Source organism: Giraffa tippelskirchi, chromosome 5 (assembly GCF_054371585.1).
Source record: "Giraffa tippelskirchi isolate mGirTip1 chromosome 5, T2T-mGirTip1v1.2.pri, whole genome shotgun sequence".
Classification (NCBI taxonomy): domain Eukaryota; kingdom Metazoa; phylum Chordata; class Mammalia; order Artiodactyla; family Giraffidae; genus Giraffa; species Giraffa tippelskirchi.
In genome coordinates this window covers 156372190-156388723 of record NC_137279.1, presented here as the reverse complement: position 1 = coordinate 156388723, position 16534 = coordinate 156372190, and the positions used below count along the sequence as shown (strand labels likewise).

Genomic DNA, 16534 nt, shown 5'->3' with positions numbered 1-16534 from the left:
TGGAATTCATATAAGACTTACAGAGCTAGAAATAGTGTACATTCCTGCTAGTTAGAGTGGCTAGAACTGTTAATTCAAAGGACATTGGATGGAAACTTCAGAAGGGTCATACATTAGGAATGGGGCTATAAAGATAAAAAAAAGATAGGGCTAAGTCATGTCCAACTCTTGCAATCCCATGAACTGTAGCCTGCCAGGCTCCTCTGTCCATGGGATTCTCCAGGCAAGAATACTGGAGTGGGTTACCATTTCCTTCTCCAGGGGAACTTCCTGATCCAGAAATTGAACCCAGGTCTCCCGCATTGCAGGCAGATGTTTTACCGACTGAGCTTGTTTCCATGTAAAGGCTATTCTGGACCCCTGTGGAAGCCTAAACACAAACCTTGAAGTACTAAACTGATTTGTAAGATACTGAACTTCATGCCACAGCAATGGACAACTATATATAAAGGAAAATAACAAAATTCAGCACCCAGCAACATAAAATTTACATTGTCCATTATCCCATCAAAAACGATCAGTTGTACAAAAAAGCAGGAAAATATAATTCATAGCCAAAAGAAAATCTGTCAGTATAAATAGATCCATAACTGATAGAGATAATAGAATTAGTAAGTATGAACCTTAATGCAGCTTTTATACATCTTATAAAATATACTCAAGGATCTGAAGAAAATCATGAATATAATGGAAAGTAATGGAAGATATACAAAAGACTGATGGAACATCCAGAGATAAATACAAAATACTTTAAATACACACTATATGGAGAGAAGCAAATTAGATACTGAAGAAGAAATGACTGATGAACTTGAAAATGTAGTAATAAACACTCTTGAAAGTAAGCATAGAGAGAAAAAAAGATTTAAAGCCCCAGTGCACTGTGGGATATTATTAAGTGGTGTAAGACACATAATTGGTGTACCCCCAAAAAACTGACAGAAAAAAATATGCAAAGAAATAATTACAGCAGAAAATTTTCCAAATTTGATGAAAGATACAAACTCGGAGACCAAGGAGCTCAACAAATCCCAAGAAGCAGAAGTATAAAGAAACCATTCCAAGGCATATAAAACTCAGATTGCTATTACTCAGTGATAGGAGAAAATCTTAAAAGCAGTGAAGGCTAAACACACATACACACTGCATATAGAGGAACCAAGATAAGAACAACCAATAACTTCTTGTCAGAAAACTTGCAAGCCAAAAGATAATGGATGCCAGTTTTAAAGTGTTTAAAAGAAATTGTTAACCTAGAGTTTCATCAGCTCAGTTCAGTTCAATTGCTCAATTCAGTTCAGTCACTCAATCATGTCTGATTACTGATCCCATGGACTGCAGCACGCCAGGCCTCCCTGTCCGTCACCAGCTCCCAGAGTTTACTCAAACTCGGTGATGCCATCCAACCAACTCATCCTCTGTCTTCCCCTTCTCCTCCTGCCCTCAATCTTTCCCAGCATCAGGGTCTTTCAAATGAGTCAGCTCTTCGCATCAGGTGGCCAAAGTATTGGAGTTTCAGCCTCAACATCAGTCCTTCCAATGAACACCCAGGACTGATCTCCTTTAGGATGGACTGGTTGGATCTTCTTGCAGTCCAAGGGACTCTCAAGAATCTTCTCCAACACCACAATTCAAAAACATCAGTTCTTTAGCCCTCAGCTTTGTTTATTATTCAACTCTCACATCCATACATGACTACTGGAAAAATCATAGCTTTGACTAGATGGACCTTTGTCAGCAAAGTAACGTCTCTGCTTTTTAATATGCTGTCTAGATTGGTCATAGCTTTTCTTCCAAGGAGCAAGCGTCTTTTAATTTCATGGCTGCAGTCTCCATTTGCAGTGATGTTGGAGCCCAAGAAAATAAAGTCTGTCACTGTTTCCATTGTTTCCCCATCTATTTGCCATGAAGTGATGGTACTGGATGCCATTGTGACATTTGTACAGGAGGTGGTGATCAAAACCATCCCCGAGGAAAAGAAATGCAAAAAGCCAGAATGATTGTCTGAGGAGGCCTTACAAATAGCTGAGAAAAGAAGAGAAGCAAAAGGCGAGTGATGTAAAAGTCACTGAGTCGTGTCCGACTCTTTGTGACCCGAAGAACTATACAGCTCATGGAATTCACCAGGCCAGAATATTGGAGTGGGTAGCCTTTCCCTTCTCCAGGAGATCTTCCCAACCCAGGGATCGAACCCAGATCTCTCACATTGCAGGCAGATTCTTTGCCAGCTGAGCCACCAGGGAAGCCCAAGAATACTGGAGTGGGTAGCCTATCCCTTCTCCAGCTGATCTTCCCAACACAGGAATCGAACCAGGGCCTCCTGCATTGCAGGCGGATTCTTTATCAGCTGAGCTACCAGGGAAAAGGAAAGATACATCCATCTGAATGCAGAGTTCCAAAGAATTGCAAGGAGAGATAAGAAAGACTTCCTAAGTGATCAATGCAAATAAATAGAGGAAAACAATAGAATGGGAACGACTAGAGATCACTTCAAGAAAATTCGAGATACCAAGGCAACACTTCATGCAAAGATGGGCACAATAAAGAACAGAGTTTATACCCTGTGAAAATCTCTCTAAAATGAAGATAAAGAATTTTTCACATCAGTGAATAAAAAAATGGATGAAATGAGCAAATTTCTTGAAAGACAACATCCACCAACACTCACTTGGGAAAAAAATGGATAAACTAAATAATCCTATGTCTAATAAAGAAATTGAATTGATAGCTAGAAGCCTTTGCACAAGGACAACTCCAAGCCAGATGACTTCACTGTAGAATTTTCTAGACATTTAAGAAAAAAAAAATACCACTGTACACAAACTCTTTCAGAAAGCAGAAGGGCAGTATATTCCATTATCTGTTTAAAAGTCAGCATTACCTCAATAACAACACCAAAGACCGCACAAAACAACAACAACAACAACAAAAAAACCCTACAAATCAATATACCTTATATACATAGAGGAAAACAATTTAGCAAATTGAATATAAATATATACATTTTAAATATGGTTTAAATGTTAAATATTGATTTTTTTTAAAAAAAATGTTAAAGCAGGGTTACATTCCTGGTATAAACCCAGTTGGTCACAATTAAATTTAATAAGTAATTATGATAATTATACATGACTAGGTGAGGTTTCGGAGAAGGCAATGGTACCCCACTCCAGTACTCTTGCCTGGAAAATCCCATGGATGGAGGAGCCTGGTAGGCTATGGTTCATGGGGTCGCTAAGAGTCGGACACGACTGAGCGACTTCACTTTCACTTTTCCCTTTCATTCATTGGGGGAGGAAATGGCAACCCACTCCAGTATTCTTGCCTGGAGAATCCTAGGGACGGCGGAGCCTGGTGGGCTGCTGTCTATGGGGTCGCACAGAGTCGGACACGACTGAAGCGACTTAGCAGCAGCAGCAGCAGCAGGTGAGGTTTACACTAGGAATGTAACCTTGGCTTAATATTTGAAAAATTCAAGCAATGTAAAATAAAATAAGAAAGCAGATCATCTCAATAGGTAAAGAAAATTTCAACATCAAATCCTGACTTAATAAAAAGCTCTCAGTAAACTAAGAATAGGAAAGAGCTTCCTCAACCTTATAAAGTACATCTATGAAAATACTACAGTCGACATTCATAATAGTAAACGACTGAATATTTTGCCACTAATGTCAGGAACAATGCAAGTCTGTCTGCCCTCAGCACCTCCATACAACATTTTATTGGAAGGTTTATTTTCATCATAGCACATATCGCATCTGATATATCTTGATTTTCACATTCGCTCATTTTTGTCTCCTCTTGATGGGCCAGGGACCTTGTCTGCCTTGTTCTCCCTGTATCATTAGCTCCTAGAATAGCACTTGGCACAAGGCACATGTTCCATGAATATTTTTCAAATGAATGAACTTTTTAGTAGTATTGTGTATGAACAAGGTACACCTGTGGGGCAAAAGCATTTCTATTCTACTTAATTTCAGTTACAGTAAGCAGTATTTTCACCAAAAGTTTTCTTGTCATAGTAAAAAATTTAGTCATCCCCAAAAGAAATTTTTGTAAAAATTTTCATTTCTATATATGAACTCCTTCTCTAAGGAAACGCTGTGGTAGCTTGACTTGGGTTCCTTGATGTCTTCTACCAGGTATGTCAAGAATTTTTCTGGTGAAATTGTTCTCTTGTGTAGTGGATTGAAGTGTTCCAACCCAAACTCATGTCCACCCAGCACCTCAGATTATAAGCTTATTTCAAAAGAGGATCTTTGGAGACATCATTAGTTAAGATGAAGCTATACTAGATGAAGGAAGGCCCTAAATCCAATGGCCGGTGTCCTTATAAGAAGAGGAAAGGACAGAGAAACACAGGGAAGAAGGTCATGTGGTGATGGAGGCAGAGATGGGAATAATGATGGTACAAGCCAGTACCATCAAGGATTGCTGGGGACCAGCGGAAGCTAGGAAGAGGCAAAGGAGGATTCTTCCCTGAAGCCTTTGGGGGAAGCATGGTCCTGCCAACACCTTGTCTCTAGACTTTAGTCTCCAAAACCATGAGAAATTAAATGTCTGTTATTTTAGGTCACCATGTTTGTAGTCATTTGTTATGGCTGCTCTAAGAAATTAACATACCTTGGTATGCCAAATGATGTTTTTATTACTCTTAAAATATTACTCTAATACCTATTTGTTTACTTTTCTAGATACTCTTCCACTGGAAAACATACAGAGTAATTTCAGCTTACCATTGCATTAGTCAATACTCAGAATGGCACCATAGTCAAAACTCATTGCTCTGCTTTTTGGGTTCATTGGATTTGTTGGCCTTATTTTTTTCAAAAGTAATGTACACTTCCCAAAATTCATAGAAATTAGGCAATTTCTTCTTCTTGTTTTAACTACGTACAAATGTTCTTAATAGGTTTTTTTAATCTAAGTTTCAAGAATAGGTCACTCAAACCTTACATGTAGTCTTCCAGAAAACAGAGGTGAAAAAAAACTCACCAACTTATTCAACACATTGACATCAAAAGTTAACAATGATTTTTTAAATATTAATTTTCTAAACATTGTTTGGCCTTTCCATTTATATTCATAAGTGACAGCTTCTTCTTTTCGCTATTCTAGGTATATTGCTGCCATATCTCGGATTGCTAGAGAAAATATAAAGCCTCAGAAAGCCAATTATCGAACTGGAAGAAGTTATATCTGCACACCTCCGAGTAAACTGAGTTCAATCTATTTGTTTTACTTTGTTTTTAAGACTAAGATACTAGTCGCATTAATGCATTTAAATTTTTGTTTAGTTCAAATAAGTTGAAATATGTGAGGTCTATTTTTTTTGTTCTCCTTTTGAAGTTGCTTTATTAACTCTTTCTGACTAACAAAATAAATTCAGTAAATTACTTACATAAGAATTGAAGCTTTGAAAAAAAATGGATTAGTTTCACTCTCAAGCTTTTGTAGCCACAGTTTGAAAATCTGAGGCTAAATTTCAAAATGTATAAAAGTAGCAAAAATAAGCAAAATACTAAACTGACTCCTAGAGCTCATTTTAGATTTAGAGATAACTGCAATATGGCTAAAAAGAAAGGAATAAGTTAGTTGAGATGTTTTGGGTATTTTTTTTTTTTTAGAATTAATATTTTTTCAAAGAAACATTTGGAGCAGATTGGGGGCAGGTCTTAAGCAAGAAGAGAGAGCTGGTAATTTATCATAGGAATCAGCAGCTGTAGAAGGGAAAGCAAAATGTTTGGGGTCAGAGAATTTGGGTGGAGCCAGCAGGTCTGTGTAATTATAGGACAGCCTCTTAACCTCTGAGCCTCAGTTTCTTCATCCTCAGCTAGTGCTGGGTACATGGAAAATGTTCAATATGTATTTGTTTCCAAAATCCTTCCCTACCTCACAGGATTCTTATGACTAAATGACTCCACATAGGTAAAAATTCTTTGTGAACTGGGAAGTCTTATAAACTATTAGTTACTGCTTTTGCTGTTGTCTGTCCTTGAAACACAACCACATCTAATTGCCAGGCACAGGCAGTAACCTTCATTCAGTGATTCTTCAAGGTCCTACACCCCTATCTCGAACTTTCTGTTCCCAGGCTCCATATCTATCTGGTTAAGTTGATGATTACAATAATTTCTGTTCATGCTTTGTCAGACTGCTTTCTACAGCTCAAATCTGCTTATGTTTTTAGCATATCTAAAACCTCTTGTTTATCATTTCCTTCAAGATAAAATTTCTACCCTTTGATAAGGCAAAGTGCTTAATACTCTAATATCTGTCTGTCTTTCCAGCGATATCATTTATTGATGTTTCACTTATACCCTAAACACCACACTGACTTGGTAGGTCATGGTTGTTTATTCCTGTCTTCATTTCAAAAAAATTTGAGAGGTGCACCGTTTTCTTATACTCCCCCCAGCACCACAAAGACCATTCCTTCCTTTTTCTCCCTTTCTTGTACCTAATCCTTTGAGATTCAACTCAGGTTTCTCTAAGAAACTTTCCCTGTGGGCTCTCATAGCATTTCTATCATGCCTTATCATGCTCTGTTACTTTTCTATTGCTATGTAACAAATTGCCACACACTTAATGGCTTAAAACACACTTATTTTTATTTCAGTTTCTGTGTGCTCAGAGACAAGGCACAGTGTAGCAGGACCCTCTGGTTGGGGTCTCATTAGGCTGTGATCCAGGTGTCAGCTGGGCTGCATTCTCATTTGGAGGCTCAAATGGGGAATCTGCTTGTTGTAAGCTCACTGAGGTGAATACACAGAATTGTTGACAGAATTCACTCCCTTTTGTCTTTACTACTGAGGATTTTCTTGCTGGCTGTATGCTGGAGGCCTTCCTATGCTTTTAAGGCTGTCTGCAGTTCATTGCCCTGTGGGCTTTCCTAAAAGCCTCCTGCTTCATCCACCCAGCAAGGAAAGTCTCTAGAACAAGTCTGATAGCAAGGTAGAATCTTACGTAATGTGACATAATCATGGAGATGAGATTTCATTACCTTTGGCATATTTCACTGATTAGAAGCAAGTAGCAAGTCCTACCCACACTCGAAAGGGAGGGGATTACACGAAGGTGTTAACACTAGAATGTTAAGATCATAACAAGTCACTCTAGAGTCTGTCCATCACACGCGCCATGTTATAATGGTCTCTTTATGGCCAGTCTCATTCAATAGAAAGTGACTTCCTTGAGAGAAGGGGCTGCTGACCTCTCTGCACAGTGATAGGCATTTAGTAGTCATTCAGTGCTCATAAACAAATGAGTAAATGAATGATAGAATGGAGTAGAGTTGTCATGGTTTCAGCAGCCTTGTGATTTTAGAGAAAGGGGGAATAAACTCATGGTGAATGAGAAAAAGTAAGAAATGTGAGCTGGGAGAGAGAATGTTTTAAAGAGTGTCCAGAAACTCGTTTAATTTCTAGTGTTGAGCCATGTCCTCTTTGAAATTGAGGTAAACTCTCCTTTGTGTCTAATCTTACTGCTAAGGGATGATACTATACCTAAGAGGTTGTGACCAATTAGATTGTTCAGAAATTTTCACTCCCTATCTTGTTCTTCGACCAAGGGCAAAATATACTCCCTTGACCCTTGACTTTGAGCTTTGCCATACTACTTGCTTTGACCAATGGTATTTTAGTGGGATGTGATGTGCTCAGAGTTTGGGAAGGGTTTGTGCAATTTGGTTTGCTCTTTTTCACCTCTGCCATCATCCCAAGAGCATGCCTGGACTAGCCCTCTGGTCACCAAGCTTCCCAACCAAGCTTCCCAGCCGTTCCCAACCCAGAGAGGCCAACTCTCAGCTGACCTGCAGATGTGTGACCTAAACACATACTTGCTGTCATATGCCATTGGGATCTTGTGATTGTTTATAATGTAGCAAGAGTGAGCTTATCTTGGATACCAAAGGGAAATATGACTCAGCTAGAAAACAAATGAATTCTGTGCTTCCCTTTTGCAGAGAAGGGTTAGCATATCATGATTTGCTAATGTGAAAAAAATTTATCTCAAATTTTGGAGGTAGGAGTAAAGAAGAGGTCATAATTCTTGAGGATCTATGTGTGTCATACATGGCAGTTTTCTCAGACACCGCAATTTCATACAACTCTTCACACACTCTCACTTTACAGATGTGAGGGCTTCATAGCAACCTCCATGAGCTCACAATGTCTATCCCATGTAGAGTGGTTAGCTGTGTGCAGCATCTTGTGCTCCCCTTGTACTCTTGGTGTTTCCACTCATGTCCATGCATCAGACTGACATAAAGCAGTGATGTTCTTCCAGTTCTCCAGCTGTAGTCTTCCAGACTTCACTGTTCCAGATCTTCCCACACATGTGTAATCCCTGTTTCACATCTTAAACCTTTCATTCTTGTATTACTTATAAGGGCTCTGTTTTTCTAACTAAACTAAGGCTGATACAGAAGTGAATGGAAATTAACCATCAGGCAATAAACCAGAGCCCACCAATCAGAACAAAATTTAGTCTCTTCACTGACAAAATTATTCTAAGACTAGAAAAAATTTTAAGAAGCAGAGTTTTCAGGATCCATCCCAAGAAAGGCATACAAACCATAAGGCAATGAGAATTTGTGCTTCTGTAACTTATTTTAATGTAGTAACAAAGCTATTGGTTCATTCCAACCAGTAAATCCAAGGTTTCTCAGAGGGGTTTATAATGCTTAAGATTTTCTGGAGGAAAAATGTTCAAAATAATATTTACTTTTTCTGTGTCATGAGGAAACATTTTTATGTTTGTTTTGCATTAGGCTCTGCTAATCTAGCCAGAATTTCTTTTTTATGCTTCCTGGGAGTGTGGTTTTTTTTTTAAAAAACAAAACAAAAAAAACAGAGTAGGAACTAAGAGGGCAAATAATCAAGGTCATTGACTCCCAATATTCATTCCACTTTAACAACTGTTGTTGGCCAATCATAGTAATCTCATTTTCCTTGCCAGTGACTAGCTTAGGAGCAGGGTGTGACACAAAGCAGTCTGAGAGGAAATATACTAGGAGCTTACAGGGGTAGTTTTCCTACTTTTAAAAATGAGACCCTGGAGAAAAGACTCCATTTTTCCTCTGGATATTGCTGTGTCTGATGTGAGTACTAGAATGACCACACCTCTCTTCACTATGACTCTGAAGATGAAGACAACACCAAAGATGGTAGAGCAAAGCTGTGGAAAGAATGTCGTAGATGACATTGCTGAGTCACTGTATCATTCAGTCCTACCCTTCTTCTGATCTTCCTTTTCTGTGAGATAAGACACTTCTCTATTGTTTAAACTGGTTTGAACAGTATTTCTTGTGACCAAAAGCATATGAACTCAGAACAGCCCAAACATGGCTAGAAAGAAGTATAGTTAATCCATCAATGATATGTTCATAAAGAAAATTTTCTCAGTGAAAAGAGAATTTAGTTCTAAATTAATGAAAATATAAAAATAAAAAATCATTGGTGACATCAGGCTTCTTATAGAATAATGGCAGCTGCCTAAACTCAAATCCTCTGCAAACCTTTGCAATAATCAAAGAAATCAAGAGAACAATTCATTCATAATCCTTGCCTATAGCACAACTAGAAGACAATGAATATGACAAGGTTCATTCAATTTGTTACTGGGGAAATAAACACAGAACTATTATGAGACAGATGGAGGAGGCAATGGCACCTCACTCCAGTACTCTTGCCTGGAAAATCCCATGGACGGAGGAGCCTGGTAGGCTACAGTCCATGGGGTCACTAAGAGTCGGACACGACTGAGCGACTTCACTTTCACTTTTCCCTTTCATGCACTGGAGAAGGAAATGGCAACCCACTCCAGTGTTCTTGCCTGGAGAATCCCAGGGACGGGGAGCCTGGTGGGCTGCCATCTATGGGGTCGCACAGAGTTGGACACGACTGAAGCGACTTAGCAGCAGCAGCAGCATTATGAGACAGAATTTGTCCTGGACCATGTGCTAGGCAATGAATTAGGTGGCAACAGTTACACAGAGAGAGGAGAATACAGTGGGACTGTAGGGGTAGCAGAACATAGATAGCACCAATTTGGGTTCATTCCTGGAAAGAAAGTTCCCCTCACTGAGTAGAAACATTGAGAAATAAAGATACTGTATCTATATTCTTTTAAAATGTAATCAATTTATTTCCCTGTTTATGAGACCGATTCAAGAAAGATGAGACTTCTTTGCATGATATATGAGGTGTTCCTAACCTGGTCTCAGCCTAACTAGCCAGCTCCACTCAACTGTCCAGACGCTGTAACACCGTGATTTGGGATCCAATGGACCAATGATTAACTATTATAAGCTGAATGTCCTTGGACGAGTTACTGCAGGCTACTTAGTCTCAATTGTCTCATCCTTAAAGATAATAATACCTGTCCGTCATAAGCATTGTGTATAAGTTAAATTATATTTTGCATGTAGCGCGTGCTTAGCATAGCACCTGTCAGAGCGTAAATACTGAAGCATCAACTCTGATTACTTCCAAACCTGTCAAGTTCTCTCTCTCATACCTATGTGCTGTGGTCTGTGCTGTGTCCCCCATCTAAAGCGGTCCCATCTCCCTCCTCTGCCCCTCTCTCTTCAGCAAACTTCCTGTCTTTCCAAGCACACATCTGTTTTCCCTTAGATCCAGTGATTCCATCCTTGTGCACACATGCATGTGAAGCACTCACGGACACCTTTCCCTTGTACACCTACTGGCACTTAGCAGGGGCTCAGTAAATATGTGAACATAAGAAGATTGACCAAAATGAAAAGAATGACTTATGAAAAATAAGTTCAAATTGCCAACATCTGCTGGATCATTGAAAAAGCAAGAGAGTTCCAGAAAAACATCTATTTCTCCTTTATTGACTATGCCAAAGCCTTTGACTGTGTGGATCACAATAAACTGTGGAAAATTCTGAAAGAGATGGGAATACCAGACCACCTGACCTGCCTCTTGAGAAACCTGTATGCAGGTCAGGAAGCAACAGTTAGGACTGGACATGGAACAACAGACTGGTCCCAAATAGGAAAAGGAGTCCGTCAAGGCTGTATATTGTCACCCTGCTTATTTAACTTATATGCAGAGTACACTATGAGAAACGCTGGACTGGAGGAAGCACAAGCTGGAATCAAGATTGCTGGGAGAAATATCAATAACCTCAGATATGCAGATGACACCACCCTTATGGTAGAAAGTGAAGAAGAACTAAAGAGCCTCTTGATGAAAGTGAAAGAGGAGAGTGAAAAAGTTGGCTTAAAGCTCAGCATTCAGAAAACTAAGATCATGGCATCTGGTCCCATCATTTCATGGCAAATAGTTGGGGAAACAGTGGCTGACTTTATTTTTTTGGGCTCCAAAATCCTTGCAGATGGTGATTGCAGCCATGAAATTAAAAGACGCTTGCTCCTTGGAAGAAAAGCTATGACCAACCTAGACAGCATATTAAAAAGCAGAGACATTACTTTGCCAACAAAAGTCCGTCTAGTCAAGGCTATGGTTTTTCCAGTAGTCACGTATGGATGTGAGAGTTGGACTCTAAAGAAAGCTGAGTGCAGAAGAATTGATGCTTTTGAAGTGTGGTGTTGGAGAAGACTCTTGAGAGTCCCTTGGACTGCAAGGAGATCCACCCAGTACATCCTAAAGGAAATCAGTCCTGAATGTTCACTGGAAGGACTGATGCTGAAGCTAAAACTCCAATACTTTGGCCACCTGATGCGAAGAGCTGACTCGTTTGAAAAGACCCTGATGCTTGGAAAGATTGAGGGCAGGAGGAGAAGGGGACGACTGAAGATGAGATGGTTGGATGGCATCACCGATTCAATGGGCATGGGTTTGGGTGGACTCCGGGGGTTGGTGATGGACAGAGAAGCCTGGCGTGCTGCGGTTCATGGGGTCGCAAAGAGTCAGACATGACTGAGCGACTCAACTGAACTGAACTGTAGTTCATTGCAATTGTAAAATTTAGAAACTTTAAAAAGGTTACTTGCATTCACTTAGATGATCTTAGGCATTATGGTACAAATGCAGGAACAATTTAACTGTTTTTCCTGCCATGTCTATTAAATTTCTGTTTTTTGTGTTTCTCATTATAGTTCAAACTTCTCCTGATTCACAAACTGAAACAGATACTGTCACAAAGAAGGACCAAAAAAAGGAGTGGTGGAAGAGAAAGCTGGATGAAGTTAGCATAAATGAGCCATGGGAAAACGAAGTGGATGATCTGGTTGCCTGGACCAACTCTCTTGATACAGATGCTTTGGAAGATTAAGCTCCAAGATTTAAAAAATGAACAGCCTCAACCACAGCTCAGCTTCATGGAGCAACTCTGGAAGACTCTTACAGCTCGGCTTCCTTTTTTTTTTTTCAAATTTGTCTCATTCTCTCACTGCAAGAACAAATTAGAAATATAAGTGTGAATCAGTGAATATGTTGCTTTGGATATTTTTTTAGCTCTCTTTCATTGTTTGACCCCAAGTTAGCCAAGCAGCAGTATTCATTATGGTTTTCCAATTAGTGGTATTATATCCAGAGTTGTTAGACTACCAGACACACATTTTTGCTGGCAGGACTTGGATCAGGAAGAGGCTAGTATTGGAGAGGAGCACTCAGGAGCTTCAGAGGCTGGACATTAACCCAAGTAGAGGATCCATGGGCTCAGATGGTAAAGAATTTGCCTGCAGTGTAGGAGACCCAGGTCCAATCCCTGGGTTGGGAAGATCCCCTGGAGAAGGGAATGACTACCCACTTCAGTATTCTTGCCTGGGGAATTCCATGGACAGAGAAGCCTGGTGAGCTACAGAGGAGTCCATGGGGTTGCAAGGAGCCTGACATGACTGACTAACACACACACACCCCACACACACATACACAGAGGATCTATACATTTATCTCCATCTGCCTGGTTTAGCATCTTATTTCCTCCATGTTCAAGGGACAGGATGTCATCTGTCCTGTTCACCAGTGTTCCTGTTGTTTTTTCCTGGAGGACATGCTCTATGTTCTCTTTGACCTTAACTAACCATCCCCTTATATTCTCATATCTTTATTCTTTCCCTTCTTTTTTTTTTTTTTTTTTGCTGTGTTACCCCAACTTGAAAATACACTGAAATCTCTCCTAAACTACATCTCTACCTCTGACCCTGCATTTTCACCTCCCTTAATACTATATCATTCATATTTTCTCAGATTTATTGATAGTAATCTGTCACAGACTCTCTATTTCTTTAGTTCATGTTTGCACACAATGCACAATAAAATCTATCTTATGTTAAGTTAAAATTCACTATGATCACCAAAAACTTCCATATTTCCCAAATTCAACAGATGCCTTATCTTACCAGGCCTCTAGGCTATATTGGATATTATTGATCACTTTTCTCTCTGTATGTTTTTTAATGTTTATGTGCTAAGTGCTAAGTCACTTTAGTCATGTCCAACTCTTTGCAACCCTGTGGACTATATCCCACTAGGCTCCTCTGTCCATGAGATTTTCCAGGCAAGAATATTGGAGTGGGTTACCATTTCCTCCTCCAAGGGATCTTCCTGACCCTGGGATTGAACCTGCATCTCTTATGTCTCCTGCATTAGGAGGCAGGTTCTTTACCACTAGCACCACCTGTGCAAACCCTTGTTTCAGCCTTGCTTAAAAAAGAGACTTAGTTTGTAGCTTACCTACCTACACAACACAGTTCTCCCCCAAACACTACAAATTGTGTGTCTTCCTATCTACCCACCTATCTGTCTATCTATCCATCCATCTATCCTACCTTGGATCTAGGTATTAAATAGGTTTCTCCCCTATTTCTAGAGAAACTGATTTTAGTTGCTATGAAAAAAGACAAAAGCTCTGTCTATGTACTTTGATGTCTGGACACTTCCCTGGCTAGTAGATATTTCCAAGTCTACCTGTGGTGGTTCATAAAATAAGTTCTCAACAGGTTGTAGTGTTGGATCTTGTTATCCTCCCCAACCAGAACCACACAATTCCAGCAGCTGTCTCAGATCTCCCCTCATTTTATCAATGCTAAAGTACAGTCAGAGCCAAATTCACAACCCCCATCCAGCTCCATAGCAATTACAGTTCTTTCTACATCCAGTGAAAGAGCCGCAGTGCATGGCCTACCCCATACCTCAGTGAAACTACAGAATGTAGTTCAAAGGTGCATTTTGCTGATGGTCACAACAACAGAGGCTGGGCCTCTGACTCTTCTCTGGTAGTTCTCTAGGAGGACAAGCATGTCAATTGTCAACGGATAAACAGCAGTCACCGAGAAGTCCTGGACAGGGCAGTCAATCAAAAATATTTCCTTGATATCAGCTGTCTCATAATGTATTTTATCCTATCTATTTCTAATCTTTTCTTTAGGGCAAAGTAGTTGCATTTGTTACTTTCCTTTCCTGCAACCAGAAGACCTAGGGGTGAAAATGGGTGGTGGGGGCAAGTGGGGAGATAACAAGTTTTTGTAATAGATACTTTAGTTAGTAGAACAGGATAGTTAATTTAGTTACCTCCACTGACCATTCCTTCTGGGTCTTCAATATGCATTTCCCTTCTACTCCTAGCTCTTGGTGGAAGGCTCTTCTGGGCTGTAGCCCACTGCTCTCCTCTACACATTTTTCTTGGACATCTTGCCTCTATGAGAGTTGCACGACCCATGTGTATTCTTATTCTCTGGCTTTTTTCTACCTGCCTTAAAAGACCTTTGCTTTAACTTTCCAATGTACCTGAAACTCAACTCAACAAGCCCAACTTAAACTCATTTCCTCCTCTTCATCCCACCCCCAGCAGACTACCTCCTGCCTCTTAGGCTGCTTTTTTCAGTTAAGGAATAACCACAAGATAAAAACTTGGGGATTACTATAGACTTCACTCTTTCATTTATGGCTTGTTGATCACCAAGACTTAGCATATTGTCCGTTCAGTGTCTTAAATCCATCTTCTCATTCCTGTCCTCACCATCACTGTATATTTTGAAGCCCTTTTCATCCATAGATGAGATTATACCTTTTTTTGATGACATCATTTGCCTACCTAAAATTCTTCAGAGAATCTCTGCCTGAAAGATAAGGTCCATATCACCTGTGTATCATGTCAGTCCTCACCCACCCTCTTCATCCTCATCCACCGCAATTCCCCACCCTGTGCCTGAACTCCTGCTTTCCCACATGTAACATGCTCTTTCCTGTCTCCCTGCCTTTGCTTATGCTATTTTCTCTTCCCATAACGCCTTTCCCATCCTCACTTGATCAACTCCTCTTCATCCCCTGAAACTCATTCAGGTACCATCTCCACAAAATCTTCTCTGCATACCGCATACCCACCCCAGCCTCTCCATAGAGTGTGTGTAGGTGTGTGCAGTTATATTGTTGTATGTTTGCCCATCTGACTCTCCCACTAAATCTTCAAAGTGTAAGCTAACCAGATAGAAATTCACTTTAGGAGATCTCATCATGTAGAACCCACATTCCAGCAGCTGTGACAATTCTTTCCACCTCAAACAAAAGCTCCTGTTTCAGAGAAAGACAAATATCGTATGATATCACTTATAGGTGAAATTGTAAAAAAAAAAAAAAAAAAGGTACAGATTAACCTATTTACAAAACAGAAATAGAGTCCCAGACATAGAAAACAAGGTTACCAAAGAGAGAAAGTGAGGAGAGTGATAATTTGGGAGATTGGGACTGACATATACACATCTCTATATGTAAGATACATAACTAATAAGGGCCTACTGTTTAGCACAGGGAACTCTACTCAGTACTCTGTAATGACCTATACTGGAACAGAATCTTAAAAAGTGGATATAAAACAAATAGCTAAATATGTAAATGGGGCTTTTTGAAAAAAAAAAAAACCTATTTCATTGGGGTCTTCCCTGATAGCTCAGTTGGTAAAGAATCCTCCTGCAATGCATTGTCTTAGAGTCTGCTAAAAAATAAATTTGGAAAATTCAAGTGATGAAAAGAAGCTTTCATTAACAAGCAGGAATATCTAAACAAAGTTGATTCAGAAAATAGATGTTATGTTGAAAAAAAAAAAAACAGCTTCAGTGAGGTATGATTGACATACAAGTAATTGAACTATTTAAAGTATGCAGCTTGAAACATTTTGTTTATGATACAGCCATGTAATCATCACTACCATTAAGACTGTAAACATATCTGTCACTCCCAAAACTTTACTCCTGCCTCTTTGTAATGTCTCTCTCCTGCCTCAGCACTTCCTGCCCTTGACTCTCATTCCCAGACCATCCCTGATCTGCTTTCCGTCCTTATAGATTAGTGTGAATTTTCCAGAGTTTTATATAAATGGAATCATACTGTAAGTACTTGTTTTTGTCTAGCTTCTTTCACTCAGCACAATTATTTTGAGATTGATTCATGTTTTGTGTATATCATTCATCTTTAGTGCTAAGTAGTATTCCACTGTATAGAAATACTGCAGCTTGTTTATCCATTCACCTGTTGATGGGTATTTGAGTTGTTTTAAACTGGAAACTGTTACAAATATAAAAGTTGTTGTGGTAGATTTACCCTAA

General features: G+C 39.5%; 1 protein-coding gene across 24 annotated transcripts in view; it reads left to right on the top strand.

Moving 5' to 3' along the window:
• Window positions 1–12421, top strand: part of UBE2U (ubiquitin conjugating enzyme E2 U) — a 64592-nt gene extending 52171 nt beyond the window's left edge. For 19 of the 24 annotated variants that reach the window (XR_014052691.1, XR_014052688.1, XR_014052680.1 and 16 more), the window contains 2 exons: window positions 5119–5213; window positions 12089–12421. Coding sequence is in view for 10 of the 24 variants with exons in the window: in XM_081486603.1 (XP_081342729.1) it covers window positions 5119–5213; window positions 12089–12264 (271 nt within the window). In the remaining 14 variants the exon portion in view is untranslated. The remainder of the gene's footprint in view (window positions 1–5118; window positions 5214–12088) is intronic. The other 5 variants (XM_081486610.1, XM_081486607.1, XM_081486611.1 and 2 more) reach the window with 1 other exon arrangement.
• Window positions 12422–16534: the final 4113 nt, after the last annotated feature.